Below are 19,500 nucleotides of genomic sequence, written 5' to 3' on the forward strand. Positions count from 1 at the left end.
TGCTCACAGGCTTTGTTGAATATTAGTGGATATAAGCAAGTGCTTGCAGCAAAGTCCATGCTTCAGTGCTGTGCAGAAGTAGAGTGGTTGGTTTCGGAAGCATTACTTTCTGCTATTCAGAAAAACAAGGACAACTTCTGTTACATAAGTTAGTTCCACAAGGGTTTAGTTTAGCCTTGTAAAGTCCTGCTTACTTTCTGGAAAAGAGAATATTGGGTTGTTTTGGTTTGGTTTTTTTTACTGGAGAGGGAAATGCTATTTTTATAAAGAGATATAAGATAAAAGGCAAATGACAAGATTTTGAGTCATTAAGATTTTTCAAGGCATGTTTCCAAAACTAGGCTAATTGATTCCTCCTGGGGTTATCTTTTGCTCAGCAGGTCAAAGGCCAGGGTCAAAGGCCTTCATGAGCCTTGATGGCCCATCTGGCTAGTCTGGTTAAGATTTCTGAAGCCAATAACACTCCAGGGAGTGCTGGAACATGCATCACATATTTATCTCCATGTAACCATTATTATTGCATTTATTGGTCATTTTGGATTCTTATGCCATTACTCTAGGCACTATCCTTCTAGCCCTGAAGTGATTAAGAATTCCAACTGTGTTGGTTTTTTCTCTTTATTGTTTTTCTGTGTGAGTGTTGGTGTTTTGTACCGTTCCAGATTTACAACAGTAGAACTTACAAGAGTTCAGTTATCCTTAGAAGTGGCATACTCAGTACAAGCTTCCTTGCACACCCAGAGTGCCTCCAGCGTGTTCTCAAGGAACCATCTTCAGTTATCCTGTCTGCTGACACTGTTAGGAGACATCCTAGTCAATGTCTGTTTTGGTGATCACAACACTTTATAAATGAAAAACATGAACAAATGTACTCGGGAGATTTTTTAAAAGTGCAAATTAGAGTAACAGAAGCACTTCTGACAATTTTACTCATAATTTATATTAGGCTTGAAAATCCTACTTTTATTTAAAGTAGGCAAAAACCACCATTTTTTTTAATTAATACCATTATTAAGAATGAATTTGCAGTATGAGAGTCTCAAAGCACAAGCTAAATCTATTCCAACATGGAGGAAAGGCAGCAAGAAGGCACAGCAGCCCTCCTGGCTCTCCAGGAACCTAGCAGACCTCCTGCGGCTAAAAAGGAAAGCCTACAAAGGATGGAGGATGGGATTCACCTCCAAGGAGGATTATTCTGCGCTGGTCCGGTCCTGCAGGGAGCAAACCCGGAAAGCCAAGGCTGCAACTGAACTCCAACTAGCTTCAGGCATCAAGGACAACAAAAAGTCCTTTTTCAGATATGTGGGGAGCCAGAAGAAAAGCAAGGGCAACGTTGGACCCCTGCTAAACCAGATGGGGCAACTGACAACTGACGCCCAGGAAAAAGCCAACTTATTAAATAGGTACTTTGCATCAGTCTTTCATCAGTCCTATGGGACGCCCATGCCTGCTATGGGACAGGGAGATCTGGGTGATGGGGATCCCCTACCCTCCATAAATGCTGACCTCATGAAGGAACACCTTGAGAAGCTGGATACCTTCAAGTCAGCCGGCCTTGACAACCTGCACCCCAGGGTACTCAAGGAGCTGGCGAGCGTCAGAGCCCAGCCCCGGCACGGAACTTTGAAAACTCCTGGCACTCTGGTGTAGCGCCCGAAGACTGGAAGAAGGCCAATGTGGCTTCAAGATCTTCAAGAAAGGGAGGAGAGTGGATCCGGCTAACTACAGGCCCATTAGCCTGACTTCTGTCCTGGGGAAGATCTTAGAAAAGTTCATTAAGGAGGCCATCCTTGATGGACTGGCCCAGGCTAACATTCTAAGGGACAGCCAGCACGGGTTTGTTGTGGGTAGGTCTTGTTTGACCAATCTCATTTCCTTCTATGACCAGGTGACCTATCACCTGGACAAGGGAGAAGAGATTGATGTCATATATCTTGACTTCAAAAAAGCTTTTGATCTGGTATCCCATGATCACCTCTTGGCCAAACTGCCCAGTTGTGGTCTTGGCTCCACCACGATCCGCTAGCTGGGAAACTGGCTCCCAGTTGTAATCCAGAGGGTTGTAATCGATGGCAGTCACTCATCGTGGTGCCCTGTGACCAGTGGGGTCCCTCAAGGCTCTGTCCTGGGACCCATCCTGTTCAACATCTTCATTAATGATGTGGACATTGGAGTCAGGAGTGGACTGGCCAAGTTCGCCGATGACACCAAACTTTGGGGCAAAGCATCCATGCCAGAAGATAGGCGGGTGATCCAGGCTGACCTGGACAAGCTCAGCAAATGGGCAGACGAGAACCTGATGGTGTTTAACATCGAAAAATGCAAGGTTCTCCACCTTGGCAGGAAAAACCTGCAGCTTCCTTACGTTGGATAGCACTACAGAAGAAAGAGACTTGGGGGTCATCATTGACCACAAGATGAACATGAGCCTGCAATGCGATGCTGCGGGTAGTAAAGCGACCAAAACGCTGGCTTGTATCCATAGATGCTTCTCGAGCAAATCCCGGGACGTCATTCTCCCCTTGTACTAGGCCTTGGTGAGGCCGCAGCTGGAGTACTGCGTCCAGTTTTGGGCTCCACAATTCAAAACGGATGTGAAGAAGCTTGAGAGAGTCCAGAGGAGAGCCACGTGCATGATCAGAGGTCAGGAAAAGAGATCTTACGATGACAGGCTGAGAGCCATGGGACTCTTTAGCCTGGAAAAGCGCAGGCTCAGGGGTGATCTGATGGCCACCTACAAGTTTATCAGGGGTGGCCACCAGGATCTGGGGGAACGTCTGTTCACCAGAGCGCCCCAAGGGATGACGAGGTCGAACGGTCACAAACTCCTGCAAGACCGTTTCAGGCTGGACATAAGGAAGAATTTCTTTACTGTCCAAGCCCCCAAGGTCTGGAACAGTCTGCCAGCGGAGGTGGTTCAAGCACCTACATTGAACACCTTCAAGAGCAAATTGGATGCTTATCTTGCTGGGATCCTATGACCCCAGCTGACTTCCTGCCCTTTGGGCAGGGAGCTGGACTCAATGATCTCCCGAGGTCCCTTCCAGCCCTAATGTCTATGAAATCTATGAAAGAGTTTTGCAAATATAAATGGATTAATCCTCACAATATGGGTATTAGAAAGCAATGTGAACTCCAATTTACTAAAAGGAGAAATGGGATACAGTAAGGTGATACAAATTCCTGCGGATTACACAAATCTCCCAATTTTTAACCTTGTTCTCTGAATACAATGCTGCTTTTCTTTCTTTCCCACCCCTTTCACTCCTGTTCCTTTGTACTCAGGTTTTGTTGTTGTTGCTGTTGTTCATAACTTTTTCTGTTTTGGGATACACGCTGGTTGTCTTCTCCAGGCATCATAAAAACTTAGTCTGGTCATGGGCGTGGTTCTCTTTCATACTGAAGCACCTTACATTGCTGTAGCAGTATAAAGAGACCTTAAAGAATATGGAAGTATGAATTGTGTCCATTTTTAATATCCTGTTACATTGCTGGAGCCACATAAATTTGCCTTGGTGAATCAGGCCATCGTGTTTTCTTCAATGGTGGCCAAAAGGAGATTTGTGATGTATATTCTCCTTATATCTACAGCTTTTAGTTAAGCAGTGTTTTCTTTACAGATTCTGTGTGTGGCAAACAATCACACACTTTCTCATTAATTTGAATTAGTTGAATGAAAAATCCCTTAGGGCTCTATTCACTTCAGGAATTTATGCTGCAGGCTGAGGTGGATCATTGTGTGACTAACTGGGTGTGTACTATACCCAGTTATTGGGACATGGTGGCAAAATGATTATGGCTTTTATTGTGGCAATTGTGGGATGAGTTCAAACTTCCCTGTGGATTCATACAAGAGCCTGCCCCCAGTCAATATGTACCCGGTGGTATAGGCTACAGAGTGATAGGTGGCTGAATGTGATGCTAGCCACATTACTCCCTTGTACTGTTAGCTGCAGGCACTGATGTGCCTTAGGTCTGCTAGCTCAGTAAACTGCTAGGCTCAGCTAGGCATTTGGCTATGCCCGCCAGGGCCCTCCCAACATTTAAAGTACTTTTCAGTATAGAAAGACTTGTGCAATAGTGTGTAAGGGCCATGTTGCCAGGGACACTTAGCACTTATTAAATGTACTTGTCCGGATGCTCAAGCAGGATAAAATGTGCTAAGTGCACTCCTATCATGTCATATAGTAGTGAAGTTAATGCATGTTCCTTCCAGCTGCTACACTGGCTGCTACACTGAAGCTCCCTTGTGCCCCAGCCAACTCCTATGCTGCACTTTGAGCCACAGGGATAGCAGGCTGACTCCTGTGGCCCCATGCCAGCCAGGGCTGCTCTGCCTGGGCTGCACATGCTGTGCCTGAATAAACTGCAGAGCTTATTGCTCCTGAGTTAACTGCTCCCCGGCACTTGCTCAAACAACACACCTAGGAGCAATGAACTCTGGAGCAATAAGCTTCACAGATTATTTAGATGCCGTAATTGCACATTTAGACACAGCCCGATTCTTACTTAATATCTCTCAGACATTCTGCAGAGGCTGAATACATGTTCTCCATAAATTTGGACCCCCTGGGGTGTTACTTTAGGGAGTCAAAGTTGACTCTTAGAGCATGTCCCAATAAGCATGCAGGCACTGGTTTGTCCTGGGTCAAATAGTAGTGGCACAAATATGTGTTGCTGCTATTTGTCCCTGGTCATGACCCTGAATGCATGCTCCGGTGTGCAGCAAATTGCCCTAGGTGGGGTAGCACCTGTGCTGGCCCTAGCAGCTTCAGCTGGAGTTCTGGCAAGGCTCTGGCCAGCCAGGCTCCTTTTCTGGCAATGCACGCTGCTGCTGTGTGCACCACACCACTGTTTTTAGCAGCTTTTTTTTACAGGATCTCCCAGTGTGCACTTGCAGGGGCGTGCCCAGGGACAAATAGCAATGGCACAAATATGTGTCGCAGCTATTTGTCCTGCAGGAAAGACACGCCTCTGCCCACATGCACACATAAATACACACTCTTAGAGGCTCAATTAACTCTTGATTAGTAAGCCATAAAATAAATACCCCTTCTACAGCAAAATCCTGGCCTCTGAAAAAGAAGCTACCTTGGCATTTCTGATAGGCACTGGCTTAGAAGCAATGCTTACTGTATCCCAGTATGCCACTACTCGCACCACTTCCAACATCAATATTGGAGCTGGCATAATATCTAATATAATTCCAAATGTTGCAGCCACGTTTTTGAGACATGTCTTACTTTTAAAAGAAGGAAGTATGTGTTACTTGTTCTTGTGGGTGAGTCATTGCTTTTCAATACAGCCAAAGCTTTTTTTAGTCATAATTATTGTCCTGTTTGCACAAAATATAGGAGCAAGCATTGTATTTTCCAATTTGCAGAATGCTGATTTCATTCACTTTCAGCTAGATAAATTAATTACGTGACCCCCTTATAAAACCAATATCACTGATGTGTGGCTGCAGGAATGTGCAAGCTGTTATATTCCAATAGGCTAAACTAATGATTGGAAAAATCAGGCACTACTCCGCTGATCTTGGCAGAGTTCACATCTATTTATACCATGGGTGCTCAACCTCTGGCCCATGGGCCAAATCCAGCCCACAGGGCCATAAAATCCAGTCCATGGGGCTCCCCCACAGATTGGAAAATTTGGTAGTGGTGAGTGGTGGAAACTCCACTTGGCCAGCTCTAGCCTCATGTGGGGCATTGCAGCGAAGTGGCATCAGGGCTGGGCTGTATCCCCACACATCCAGATCGGGCCGGATTGTATCCCCACTTGCCCATATGTCAGGATTGCGCCACTCTGTCCTTCCCTCCTGCCCCCCACCTCCATGTCCAGATTGAGGCTGCCCTGCCATGCCCCACTCCACTCATCCAGCCCAGGATCAGCACAAGGTCATATTGATTCCCCTGTCCCCTTCAAAATGTGTCCAGATTGGGGCCACTCCACTCTGCCCCTCCCCACCCCATGCATCCAGATCAGGGCCACCCTGCCCCCACAGCCAGATTGGTCCCACAGCCAGATTGCCCCTACAGCCAGATTGGTCCCATCAACTAGGGGAGGGACCTGGCACCATTAATCCCTGACACCACCCATCTAGCCCACAGAGTGAAAAGTAAGGCTGTGCAAAATTTCACTTGCTGTTTCATTTCAACGCTGTTTTGACTCTTTTAAACTCAAAACAGGAAAATTGAAATGAAATGAAAGACTTCAAAACAGCCTCAAAATGAAATGTGTGCAGTCGAAAGGTTTTTAAAGTTTCGAAATGTTTCAAGTTTCAAAGCTGGGCTTGCTTGCAGCTAAAGAAAAACTAAGGAGAGGGTGGGGGAAGTGGGGGGATGGACTGCTCTGATATTGACTTATGTAGCTGGCCAGTGACTGTCATCCTTTCCTGAGGTCCCTTCCAATCTCAGTGCTCTGGGGGAGGAATGGAAAAGCAGCATAAAAAGCATTGTTTGAGCTCAGCTTTCTCTGTCTTCACACTTACAAATGACACAAGTTTTGAACAGTGTCACAGGGAGGATACAGGGGACAGACCCTGGGGGCCAGAACATAACAGGGAAGGCAAGGAGAGAGAGAAAAAAATGGTGAATCTCTTACCTGCAGCCAGTGCCACAGTGAAACCAGAAGTGGTGGCGGGACCCATGCAGCTCGGTAGCCGCATTTTTTTAAAACTGTGGCCAGCTGTGGAAAGAAGCGAGAGGAGCCGGCACGGAAGCATAAGAGGAGTCACGGGCGAAGGAACAAGGGGAAGACCGGAAGGCGTGTCAACAGGGAAGGTATCCCCGGAACCCCAGTTAGGGGTAAGAGGAGGCAGGACTGCCTCTCATGGGACAGAAGTCTGCCTTGAAGCCCCTTGCAGGGAAGACACCAGCGATGGCCCAGAGAGAGAAGAGGTGGATGCATCTCACTCAGACAGAGGATTTAAGGGAGAGGATCCAAGAAATCAGGAGGAAGAAGGTGACAACAGGGATTGCCCCCGAGGAAGAGAGGAGAGTGACAGAACTTGAGGCATCGAGCCAGGTGGGATCAGTGCAGGTTCGGAAAGGCTCCAGGAGCAACCCCAGGTGGGGAATGGAAAGCCTAAGCAGTGGGAGGGGATGCAGAAGACAGGCTCCAGCTGCATAGAGCTGCCCAGCGGGGGACACAGAGTAGGCAGAACTAGAGGGACCACCAAAGGGCCAGCTAACACACAGGTGGTATGCAGTACAGAAGGGAGAAGGTGGTAGCTGCCAGGCATATGCATACACAAGACAGGGCCAGCTAGAAACTCTCGAGGCCAGGCTAGCCCATTTGGTATAGTCAGGAGCCTACTGGTATTGATAGTGTTCCTTCTTTTGTTTCTTTCTTTTTCCCACCTTTGGAGGGGTTGGGAGGCCTGTCACATAGAGCCCTAGGGTTGGCTCAGTCAAAGGAAGAGTTTTGTCTTAGAGGGAATCGAGACAACCGTGTAGACCCATAAAGGTATAACTCAGATTTGGGGGTTGGGTTAGATCTAATATGTATCCACAGGAGAGCCCAGAATACCAATAGGCAGGGGTCGGGCCGAGAGACATCAGTGACTTGTTTTGGCTGGGTATTAGGGAGAGGTGTAGGGGAGGTTGGAGCCTCGCAGAAGACTGCCATCTAGAGGTCCCAGATGCGTGCGAGGCCCAGTAGTTGGACCCCAACACTGAAGGAATACACAAAGTCGTGGCAGGTGAGATTGGGGAAGAGACTACCCCAGGGTGGGACTTCCATTCAGCAAGACCACAGAGACGGAGCAATGGACATCCCTATAACATCCAAAGCCGGGCAGCACGTGACCGGATGATCGAAGCCCGACGGGTGCAAACAGTTTGAGGTGCAGTTTCCCAGAAACCCCTGCACCTATCTCCTTGAAACTTGGCAGGCTTCATGGCCTCAGCAGGGGCTACCATCCTTGCAGTTTTCACCCCACTGCGCTTTAAAACATACTGTCATATATGTCACAAGTTTTCCTTGTCAGCAGCCTGAGGTGCAGTTTCCCAGAAACCCCTGCACCAACTCCTTGAACCTTGGCAGGCTTCATGGCCTCAGAAAGGGCTACCCATCCCTGCATGTTTCACCTGAATCAGGCAAGAAATGAGAAAGTTATAGGCAGTTTCGTGCTTCCCCATTATAGCCTATGGGTGAAACTTCGAAACCGTAAAACAGTTTTGACAAAACTAAATGCAACAATGCTTTCAAAATTGAATGAAACTTGAAATTAAACACTGTCCCATCAAAACAGTGACATGCAAGTAGACACAAAACAGTACTGTTTTGCACAGCCCTAGTGAAAAGGTTAGGCACCACTACTTTATACCAATGATGAGGGTAGGTTTAAGGCACTGGGAGATAAGAACTTCCAGGTCACACATAAAAGTAGATACATAGCTTATTTGTGCCCTCTATTTCTTATATAGAGATACAATGTTATAAGCTCTACAGAGTAATTTATCTTGCAGGGCTGAACTACTATATTTAAATTTCCCCTTAAGGCCCAATTTAAAGTAAAAATACTTGTTTTGCCCTTTCAGTGATGTTAGCATGAATTATGGCAACACTGCCATCTTCTTAATAGAGTTTATTGTATTAGGTTTTTCTGTGTCAGCTCTGTACATCACAAAATCCTGTCTGTCTAACAACATCAAAAGTAGTTTTAAGTGGATTTTTGATGGGTCAGAAGAATTGACATTTTTTCAATGAAGAAACATTCCAAGGGAAAATTCTCAACCATGTACACTCAGCAGGCAGCTGATTACCAGCAAACAAATATCTATATTTGTTCTCATATCAATAGAATAAATGAAAATTTATAGCAATAGATGCTGTGGTAAAAGCTAAAGAGGAATGTGGAAAGGAAGTTTTAAATTTCATTTCCACTGATTTTATTAAATTATTTTAACATGAAAAGCTTTAACTGCTGTTGAACATTTCGGGGGAAAACAAGCAAACTTATAAGAATCTCCTCTGAAGCAGAAAGGTGTGGCAAAATTCAAAAGTGATAGAACATCTTAAGAAAATTCAAGCACACTCTTAGTTTTATGAATGAAAGCTTTATAGGTACCTAGAAATGAGTCACAGAACCTAAAATGAAAAACAATGTTGACAGGTGAGACAGGATCAAAAGCATTTAGTTTTGAGGGGGAAGCCTTTATCGCGGCATTTTTTTATTTCTTTTTTTTTGATATTTCGATTGCGTTTTTGAAGTTCAAAACATTCAAAACAAGTTTTGGAGGTTTTTTTGATGAAAGACATGGTGATTGACTCTACTGGAGATCTGTATTGATATATACTTGATTATCTGTGAATACCTATTTTAGGAAATTAATTTTACTATTAGAAGGGAAGTGAAAGATGTCTTATGTTTTATGCTGCAGTTAACATACTTTGCAGTTTTGTATTTCCATGTGTATTACTGTACTATATAATGTAATAAAATTTGCTTGTTTAAAACTGTAACTTGTGTTTTTTTAAAAGATGATGACTCAGTTGTTCATGTATTTATGATAAGTTTTTAATATTTTGTCTAAGTGCAGATGCCACGTACAATAATTGCAGTGGTTGCCAGTATTTTTATTTCTCATTGTAATATAATATTTTTTTTCACGATAAAACTCATGACTCAGATAGGTGTATCTCAAGCCGGGATGGAGAGAAGTAGGTGTTATGGCAAAGTGGCTGGAGCTGTCATGCTTTTGAAAGGTTCCTCTGGCCCTACAAGACAAAGATGTTTACAGCAGAAAAACTACAATAGTCACCATGTGTTTTAATGGAATTAAATGTGACTGTGGTAGAAAATGGAAAAGGAAAAGGATCTCTCAGCAATTTGCTAGAGAAATCATTATGCTGTAGAAGACTAATTATGCTAAATTAGAGAATGGATTTTTAAAATTCCATATTATAAGGTACCATTTTCCTCTCTACAGAAGGAAAAAAAATGCTCAGATTTCAGATATGGAAAAGAACTTGTGCATCTCAGCTATCTGAAGTCTATGTACTCAGCATTCATGTTGTACTTACACAAAAACCAGATGGTAAGAATTGTCAGTCATCTAAGTTACAAAAACCCCTATCTACTGCTTTCTTGCCTATTTTTTGCCTTTTACATTGTGGAAGTATGGAGAAAGGATTGTCTCAAATCTCCTGCCAAACCTTCCTCCTCTAGTATGGAAGATAAAACCAAAGAAAAGGTGAAGAAGCAGAAAAGAAGAGGGAGCAGCTCAAATGGAATAGCATGAAAAGCCATCTCATCAATGCCTTCAGTCCCTCTCTTAAGAACAGCAGCCATGTCCACCTTACTCCTCTAGGGACTCCAAAACTAACTTCTCAGAGAGACTCTCAGAGGGCGCATATACACAAGACATTTATCGGGGAGTTGTCTCTATTAACTGTGCAGTAAATATCTCAGCATCTACACATGTGCCCCTAGTAGGGTGCATAAAGCTAATGAACTCCACAGCAATATAGTCTTGTAAAATACAAGTCCTACCCTTCTGCAGAGATTTTCATGCACAGCAGTACACATGTAGATGCTGCCCTGCCTGGCTGAGGCACAGAGTGCTTCAGTGAGGGGCTAGCTGGCAGGCAGCCCCTGCGCTGAGGCACACTGTGTCCCAGCCAGCTGCAGAGTGACACATGGAGATGTGGGTGAGCAGCAAGCCCAGGGCTGCTCCCCTATTTTTGTGCTCTGCAGAGCCCATATACAGATTGAGGAGCGCCCAGGCCTGAGCTATCTGCTCCTCCATCTCCACATGCTGCTTTGTGGTTGTCTGGGGTGCAGTGTGCCTCATCGTGTGGACTGTCTGCTGACTACCCCCCCAATGAAGCACACTGTGCCCAAGCCAGCCACTTCGTCCCCACACAGCACATAGAGCCAGGTCAGAGCAGTCCTGAGCTGGCAGACTGACCCCCTGGGTTCCCTGCTAGCCTGGACTGCTCTGACCAAGGCTCCATGTGGTGCACATGAATAAACTTTGGGGCAATTTGCTCTGGAGTATTTTGCTCCCTGGTGCACCCTTTGAACATGCACCTGGGAGCAAAACACTCCAGAGCAGTAAGCTCCAGAGTTTATTTGACCACTTTAATTGCATGTATAGACACACCCAGCAAGTAGGAGTGGATTCCTTTTCTAGGCCAGAATTGCTGCCAAAGTATTAGTGACCTATTTCCACATTTAATTTATTATTGGAATGTATGAGAGCAAAAGTTGGACTTGAACAACAGATGCCTAAAGAACATGGACCTCAGAGTCCATGGGACAACACTTTGTTTGGTGACTTTCTCCTCCACCCTATTCTCCTGTTCCCAGTTACTGCCAGTCCTCCTCTTTTTATGGACAATCCTTTCATTTTTTTCAGGTCCCCAACTGTTCCTTCCACTCTTCACACACGGAATTTTCCCTGCAGGCTCCTTTTTCCATTCCATCTGTAACCTACCTAACCAAATTGTAGGAAAGAATGGCTCAGATTAAAATGTTTTTACTCACATTTTTTTTATTTCTTATTTACATTGTTTTATTTTGTATTTTTTTCCAGTCCATAATCTTCATCCGTGACCGAAATTCTCGTGGTCAGGAGGTGTCAGCATATATTGACTATGCACACAGGCTGAAGACTGATGAATTTGAAGTGTATTTTAATGGAAAGAAAAAACTTCTTCCAAGGCACACTGATCTGAGGTTTTTAACTTGCTTTTCTTTTTTTACATTCTGCATTTATGAAACATGTATAGTTAAATATAATTACATATGAAAATAGTTCATAAAAATGCTCTTCAATAAAAGGTAAATGGTGAGAGTCAGACACTGTTCCCAGATTCAAAATCAAATCTCAAGAATGATCCAGGTAATTTGAATGGAAATACTTTTGATTTACTCAAGTTGCTTCTAAGAGCAGAATTTTATGTGAATAACACAAATAGAATGTGTAAATATGATGTCATTTTCCAGGGAGAACTAAATATTTAGGGTCAAATTTTCAAAAGCACCTAGTAGTAGCCCAATCGTAATTCCAAAGATATTGTGGAAATTGTACTTGTTTCATATTTCTTGAGCTGTGTTGCAGGTCCTTGCAAATTTCACCTCCCTATGGAGTCTAAAAAACAGTGGTTGTGCATAAGCCTACATGTGCAAACACTTTGAATCTGGCATGCTAAAAACTTTCTATTGAATATTGTCAAGAAGGTCCTTAATGTCAAGGCCAGAAGCCCTCTATGTCAAGAATGGCTACATATCCCTTCAAATTGACATTGGCACCCAGGAGGGATGACTGGAGTCTCTATGGGTCAAAATACATGGGGAATGTGGCACAGGTGACATCATGGTAGGACTACAGACCTCCTAACCAGAAACAAGAGCTGGACCAGGAATTCACCAGGGAACTGGCTGAGGCTGCGTGCTCTCAGTGCATGGTTGTCATGGGAGACTTCAGCTACCTGGACATCTCATGGGAAGAGCACTCAGACAAATCCAATCAGTCGCAAAGCTTCCTCATGTGTGTGGACAAGCTCTATCTGACTCAAGAAGTCTATGGGCTGACGAGAAGTAAAATATTGTTGGACCTGGTACTGGCCAAAGGGGATAACGTAGTCAGTGACCTAAGAATCAATGGAAAGCTGGGTGACAGTGACCATGAGCTGATCACCTTTACTATCGATTGCACAGCTGGCAAGTTGGTCTGCAATACTGAAGTCCTTGACTTCAGGAAAGCAGACTTTGACAAGAACAGGAGGCTCATTGTTGAGGCCCTAAGGGACCATGACTCAACAGGAAGAGGAGTCCAAGAGGAGTGGTTGCTCCTCAAGGGAGTGATCCTGACAGCACAAGGGACGGTCATCTCATCTTGAAGGAAGGGTAGCAAAAGGGCACAGCAACCCACTTGGCTCAGCAGGGAACTCAAGGACCTCTTAAGCCTCAAAAGAGAGACTTATAAAGAATGGAAGGTTAGAATTACCACCAAGGGGATTACTCAGCACTGCTCCATACCTGCAGGGACCAGATCAGGAAAGCCGAGACTGCAAACGAGTTCCATCTGGCTTCATATAACAAGGATAACAAAAAGTCCTGTTTCAAATATGTAGAGAGTTGGAAAACTGGTAAGATTCTCAAGAAAATTATCAAGGAGACCCTTCTGGATAAGCTGGCTGAGGGCAACATCCTGAGGGATAGCCATGAGTTTGTCGTGGGTAGGTCTTGCCTGACCAATTTCATCTTCTTCTATGACCAGGTGACATATCACGTGGACAAGGGAAAAAAGCCTTTGATCTGGTGTCCCATGACCTCCTCATGGAAAAACTGGCCAACTGTGGCCTTGGCTACACCACAGTCTGATGGCTGGGAAACTGGCTCCAAGGTTGGACCCAGGGGTAGTGGTTGATGGCAGTGAGTCATTATGGTGCTCTGTAACCAGTGGCATCCCCCAAGGCTCTGTCCTTGAACTTGTTCTCTTCAACATCTTTATCAACGATGTCAACATTGGTGTCAGAAGCGTGCTGGCTAAGTTCACCAATGACACTAAACTTTGGGGCATAGCGTCCACACCTGAGGACAGGCTAATGATTCAGCCTGACTTGGATAAGCTTAGTAAGTAGGCGGACGCAAACCTGATGACGTTCAATACTGATAAATGAAAGGTACTCCACCTCCGGAAAAAAAAACCCACAGTATTCTTATAGGCTAGGCAGTGCTACGCTTGCTAGCACCACTGCTGAAAGAGACTTGGGTGTCATGACTGACCACAAGATGAACATGAGCCACCAATGCAATGTCACAACTGGTAAAACAAACAAAACCCTTGTTTGCATCTATAAATGCTTCTCAAATAAATAAAGAGAGGCTGAGAGCCATGGGGACCTTTAGTCTGGAAAAACACAGGCTCAGGGGAGATGTGGTGGCTGCCTATAACTACACAAGGGGTGTTCATCAGGATCTGGGAGAACATCTGTTCACCAGAGTGGCCAAAGGAAAAACAAGGACCAACGGTCATAAACTCCTACAAGATCGTTTTAGGCTGATCATAAGAAAAAATGTCTTTACTGGCCAAGCCCCTAAGACCTGGAATAGACTCCCTCCATATGTGGTGCAGGCACCTACTCTGGATTTATTCAAGAAACACTTAGATGCTTATCTTGCTGGGGTCCTTTGGCCCTAGCTGACTTCCTGCCCCTGGGTCAGGGGACTAGACTCAATGATCTTTGAGGTCCCTTCCAGCCCTAACATTTATGAAATCTATGAAATTAATGTCCCGTGATCCTCCCACTCTCTTTGGTCTACATGGGGTTTCTCATTATCATGATTTACCCTGAAAACTTGTCTCAAATGGAAGGCCCTTAGGACCCCCTTTACATGTGTAGGTAAAGGCGTGATGGAATCTGTTGCACGATCTGCACAATCACATCTCCTGTCCTGCCGCATGTACAGGAAACATGACTGTGGGATTGCAAATCAGATTTCATATAATCATAGAAAATTAAGGTTGGAAGGGACCTAAGGAGGCCATCTAATGCAATGCCCTGCTCAAAGTAGGACCATCCCCAACTAGATCATCCCAGCCAAGACTTTGTCTCCTTGTGTCTTCAAAACCTCCAAGGATAGAGATTCCACAACCTCTCTGGGTAACCTGTTCCAGTGCTTTACTACCCTCCTAATAAGGAAGTTTTTCCTAATATCTAATCTAAACTTCCCTTGCTGTAACTTGAGACCATTTCTCCTTGTTCTGTTATCTGACAACACTGAGAACCATCACACCTTACTGCCAGTGCAGGGGGAACCCAATACAATAGTGTTTTGATTCCAATAAGGACATGGGACAATGTATAGCAAAATGGAACCCTGAATTTGATTGGACCCTGCCTGTGCTACCATCCTGCAAGAAAGAACGAACTAATACCATTGGCAATTTGGAGTAGAAGACAAAGAACTTCCACGACAGACCACATTTCATTAATTTATTTTACAAATCGTTAAACTGATACCTTTGCTTTACTTTGTAAAAAACAGGCATTGTGAACAATTCTAACAGCAATGTTACACAAGATTATTGCCTGCGAATAAGAACTAGGAATAAAATATATTGCGTATAAGGGGGCTTCAACAGTTTTAGTATCAACAGTGACCACATTAATAATTTTGCAATGAACATACCAATGCCACAGAAACAAAACATGACCCCCATATGCAAGTGTGTGATTATGTTTGTATGTGTAGTCAGTGCTGGTGAATTTTCCTACTGTTTATTTACTGGATGCAGTTAAACATGCTGCAGTTCCCTTTCTTTACACTAGAAGGGGTCAAAGTACCTGTTTTAACCTTTTTGCTCCAGGAGGATGATGACTCTATTTGTTGATACTAACCACTTTATTACTGGAAACTATAGTGGATACAATGTTGTGTCTACAGAGTATGCTAAAGTTCTTTAGTAGATTGATACTAGGTAGGGCTGTGCGAAATTTCGCTTGGTGTTTCATTCTGAAGCTGTTTCGATGTGTTTTGAGCTTGAAACAGCGAAATCAAAATAAAACAAAAGACTTTGAAACAGTTTCAAAACAAAACAAGGGTACTCAAAATGTTTCAAAAGCTTTGAAACGTTTCGAGTTTCGAAGCTAGGCTTACTTGGCTTCAGCGCTGGTCCCAGCCGGCAGCAGGAGCCTGCTGTCATCCGGCAGGCAGATCAGGGCCTGCCCACACCCCCCCAGGAGGGCTGTGGGGCTATGCCAAGCTCCTCCCAGGGGTGCAGGCCCCCAGTGCCTGCCGGATGACAGGAGGCTGCTGCTGCTAGCGGAGACCAGCGCTGGGTGCAGCCTGCACCCAGCGCCAGGAAGGTCAGTGCTTACGCTGGTCCCAGCACAAAACAAAATGGAACTGTGCTTTCAAAATGAAGCAAAACTCAGAACGAAACACTGTTCCATCAAAACAGAAGTTGAAGTGGAACAATGCTGTTTCATTTCAACTTCCATTTCACTGTTTCAAAGGGACAGTATTTTGTTTTGTCATTTTATTTCATTTTGAAGCACTGTTCCATTTTGTTTTGTTGAAACTGTTTCGCTGTTTCAACGGGTTTTGACATTTTGCCCATAGACTATAATAGGAAATCATGAAAATGCCTTTTGAGGCTACCAAGTTTCAAGGAGATAGGTGCAGAGGTTTCTGGGAACCTGCACCTCAAACAGGTGAAAGGAAAACCCCTTTCACTTGCTGGCAGCAGCAGCCTCCTGTCCTCCCGCTACAGCCCCGCAATTCTCCCAGGAGTGCAGGCCCCCAGATCTGTGTGCGGGATGAAAGGAGGCTGCCGCTGTTGTCTGGGGCCAGTGGCAGCAGCAATCTTCCCAGTGTTGGACATGGCCTGCACCCAGCATTGGTCCCAGGCAGCAGTGGCACCTTCCTATCATCCCACATGCAGATCCAGGGGCCCGCATCCCCAGGAGGAGTCTGGCACAGCCCCATGTTTCAAGCTCGAAACATGTCGAAACAGCTTTGAAATGAAACACCTGGAGAAATTTTGCACAGCTCTAATTGATACACAGCCTTCTTAAAATCACCCTTACAGTGTTCAGACAGCATTCACCTTTGATACACAGCAGTTCAGTTTAGTCCTGCTTGTTCTGTATTGAAGTGTGCAAGCTGCCTCATTTAGTGTATGCCTCAACTGCTGTTTTCCTGCTATGAGTTAGAGTAGCTGAAGGCAGTTCATGAACAACTCTATTAATTTCCATCACTGTGGCCAATAGCACAACACATTCCTTTCTGTATTATAATGTCGCTGTTTTTAACTTGGGCTTAATTATAGTTGTGCATGCTATGTCATGATTAGAGCTACCCCACACAAAACTCTGCACCTGAATTACCCACCTGAACTTTGGAGAAATTCAGATGTAGTGCTTGCCTGTCCACTATCACTGTCAGCATTGCCTGTGCAGTTCTGGTCACGTTACTCAGGAGGCCCCAAAAGAAACTTATTGTTTTAGAAGATGTAATCTGATGGAAGAGTGTTAGTTGTATCACATTATAGTGCTTCATTAAACCTCTTTCCATTTTTCAAGCAGTTCAGTGAGGGCTAACTTTTTTGGCAAGCCACAAGTTAGCCCCACACCCTCCTCAAGTGCCAGTCTGATCCCCTTCCCAATCTGCTGCTCTGCTTTCTGCTCCTTTGTTTTTGTCATGCAACAATTCTCACATAAGTTCTGTATATTCAGAGGAACAGAGTTTCCTTCTGATCTTGTCTCTTTTCAGTAGCTTGCAAAAAAAATAACCAAAAAACAAAAACTGCTGTCCACTTTGGGTGAACAGAAAGAAAAGATAAACTTTAATTCCCTCCAGCTAGTATTTAAGGAATGTAAAAATATGATCCACATATCTTTACTTATTTATTTGGCGAATGCAAATCCATGAAGCCAAGCAATAGCAATAACTTTAATGGTCTCTCTTTAATAAAATGTCCTCAGTAAATTATTTGGGATGTAAGTAACAAGCACAGCATTCTTCCTACAAATGTAATGAAAACCTATAGGCCATAAACAGTACATGCTTACTTAAGGAAAGAAGCCACACCTGGTACACAGGATACATTCGAGTCAGGGCATGCTATAGTTAACATGATAAAGACTGATACTTTCTGCACTATTAGTTCTTTTAGTATTAATCATATGGTATAGTCTCCTAAGGAAAGCTGCAGTGGATAGGCTGTGGATTCTTGTCTTGTCTTTCTCCTGTTTGTACTGCACTGTGAATCCAGAGCCCATGAAGTCAAACAAAACCAGTGAGCAGGCAAAAGGATCTAATAGCTGTTACTGCCTGTCTTAAGACAGGTTCTTGCATTTGCACAAGAAAGAGAAACACAGTCTTGGAACAATTAAGCCCCCTTTCTTTAGAAAAGCTTGTGTAAAATAAACCATGATACAATACAGAGAAACACTGCACATACAACTTTCCCTAGTTCAAGAGCCCCTAGCATACTACACAAGACTCAAAGTACCCCAGACAGGAGAGTGGCCACTGTAATAGCTCTGCAACTCCCTATAGCAGAATAAAGGAATTCCATTTAATTGCAGCTGTTGGCTCTTAAGGAAGCTGGTTATCCATTCACCTGCCAAAAAAATTAACTTTTGGTATGAACTAGAAATGCCTTGGAGTCAATGGGATTGTTAAATTCCCAGTCCTAAAAACTGTACACATGCAAAACTCTCACTGCTGTAACCAGTCCTAAAAACTTTACACATGCACAAGTCAACCCTGCTGTAACACCAAGGGCTCACATGGGATTTATATTAGGAAAGAATTTTGCCTATAGACTTTCAATGCTAACTTTATGTAAGGATCAGGAACTATTTATAATTATACAATGATTATGAACATGTATCTGAGCACAAGTAAGCTATAAATATATATTCTCTATGCCAGCATATCTACATACATACATGTTGTGTACAATATTGGGCCTTTTGGAAATATTGTTCTTGGTTTTGAAGCAGGAGAAATTTAATACGGTCAAAAGGCTGATGGATTTAAACTAAAAGTTTCAGTTTGGGTACAGATATAGAAAAATATAAATTATGTAATTAAAAAAAATAAGATGGAAATTTGGAAGGCTTTTTGTGTGCTCAGCACCTCTGGAAAGCAAACAACTGAAAACTGATTAAAATGCCTAACTTCAGGAATCCAAGTTTGAAAAGTTTGGCCTGATTTAAATCTCATAATACTCCTGTGACATGATGATATCATTTCATAACATTTTGCCTGAACATCCTTTCATCTTGTTTAAGTTTGCTTCCCTACTTTGCACATGCACTTTCCAGTTATGTGCACAAACAAACATATAGAGCTATTTGCATGAGGAATTACAGTATCAAAGAACCCACACAAATATGAACACAAAAATGTGCATGGACTTCTTTTAAGTTGTTGAGATCTGTTGAACCAGCTCTCATAGCGTATGTGTTTATCATGGGGTTGGGGGGGTGGGAATCAAAACTGTTGTGTATATTAGGACAAATGTAGTTTAACATTACTGTATTTGTCAGTAAGGTAAAGAATAAATAGTTTCTCTTTGGCACGTCATATGGTCCTTCTGGCATTGGAAGACTCCTTGGAAGCAATATCTTAGGATTTTCTCATAACTTTAAACAGTTCTGGTGTCCATGGTTAAGAATGTGGTGTTCCAGCTATCCTGTCCTCGCCCTTTTCACTTCCTATCTGTTCCACATTCAGTGGGAAATAGAACCCTTTGTACTTAACCAAACCTTTACTTTCATTCACTCCGGGTAAGAATTACAGTGACCAGTAGCCCAACTTATGGAAGAACAGTGGACAAAAGCAAAGGTGGCCTCTAATTGTGGCATAGGTCTAAACATTTTTAAATGCCAGGTTTGCTGAACCTCAGCTACATGTTCCAGAATATTTTCAATCCTTATGATGTGCTATGCATATAATATAAAAATGATCAATCCTTTAACTAAATTAATTACCATATTTACTCAAATTCAAGATGATTGCAAATT

At 43.7% G+C, this 19,500-nt stretch overlaps 1 protein-coding gene across 2 annotated transcripts in view; it reads left to right on the forward strand.

Annotated features, from left to right (window-relative positions):
• Window positions 1-19,500, forward strand: part of CFAP299 (cilia and flagella associated protein 299) — a 499,375-nt gene that overhangs the window by 417,828 nt on the left and 62,047 nt on the right. For both annotated transcript variants that reach the window (XM_090034761.1, XM_090034760.1), the window contains exon 4: window positions 11,547-11,689. In XM_090034761.1, the coding sequence (XP_089890887.1) occupies window positions 11,547-11,689 (143 nt within the window). The remainder of the gene's footprint in view (window positions 1-11,546; window positions 11,690-19,500) is intronic.

This window comes from Crocodylus siamensis, chromosome 2 (genome assembly GCF_052110815.1).
Source record: "Crocodylus siamensis isolate JL-2025a chromosome 2, ASM5211081v1, whole genome shotgun sequence".
In the NCBI taxonomy this organism is placed as follows: Eukaryota; Metazoa; Chordata; order Crocodylia; family Crocodylidae; genus Crocodylus; species Crocodylus siamensis.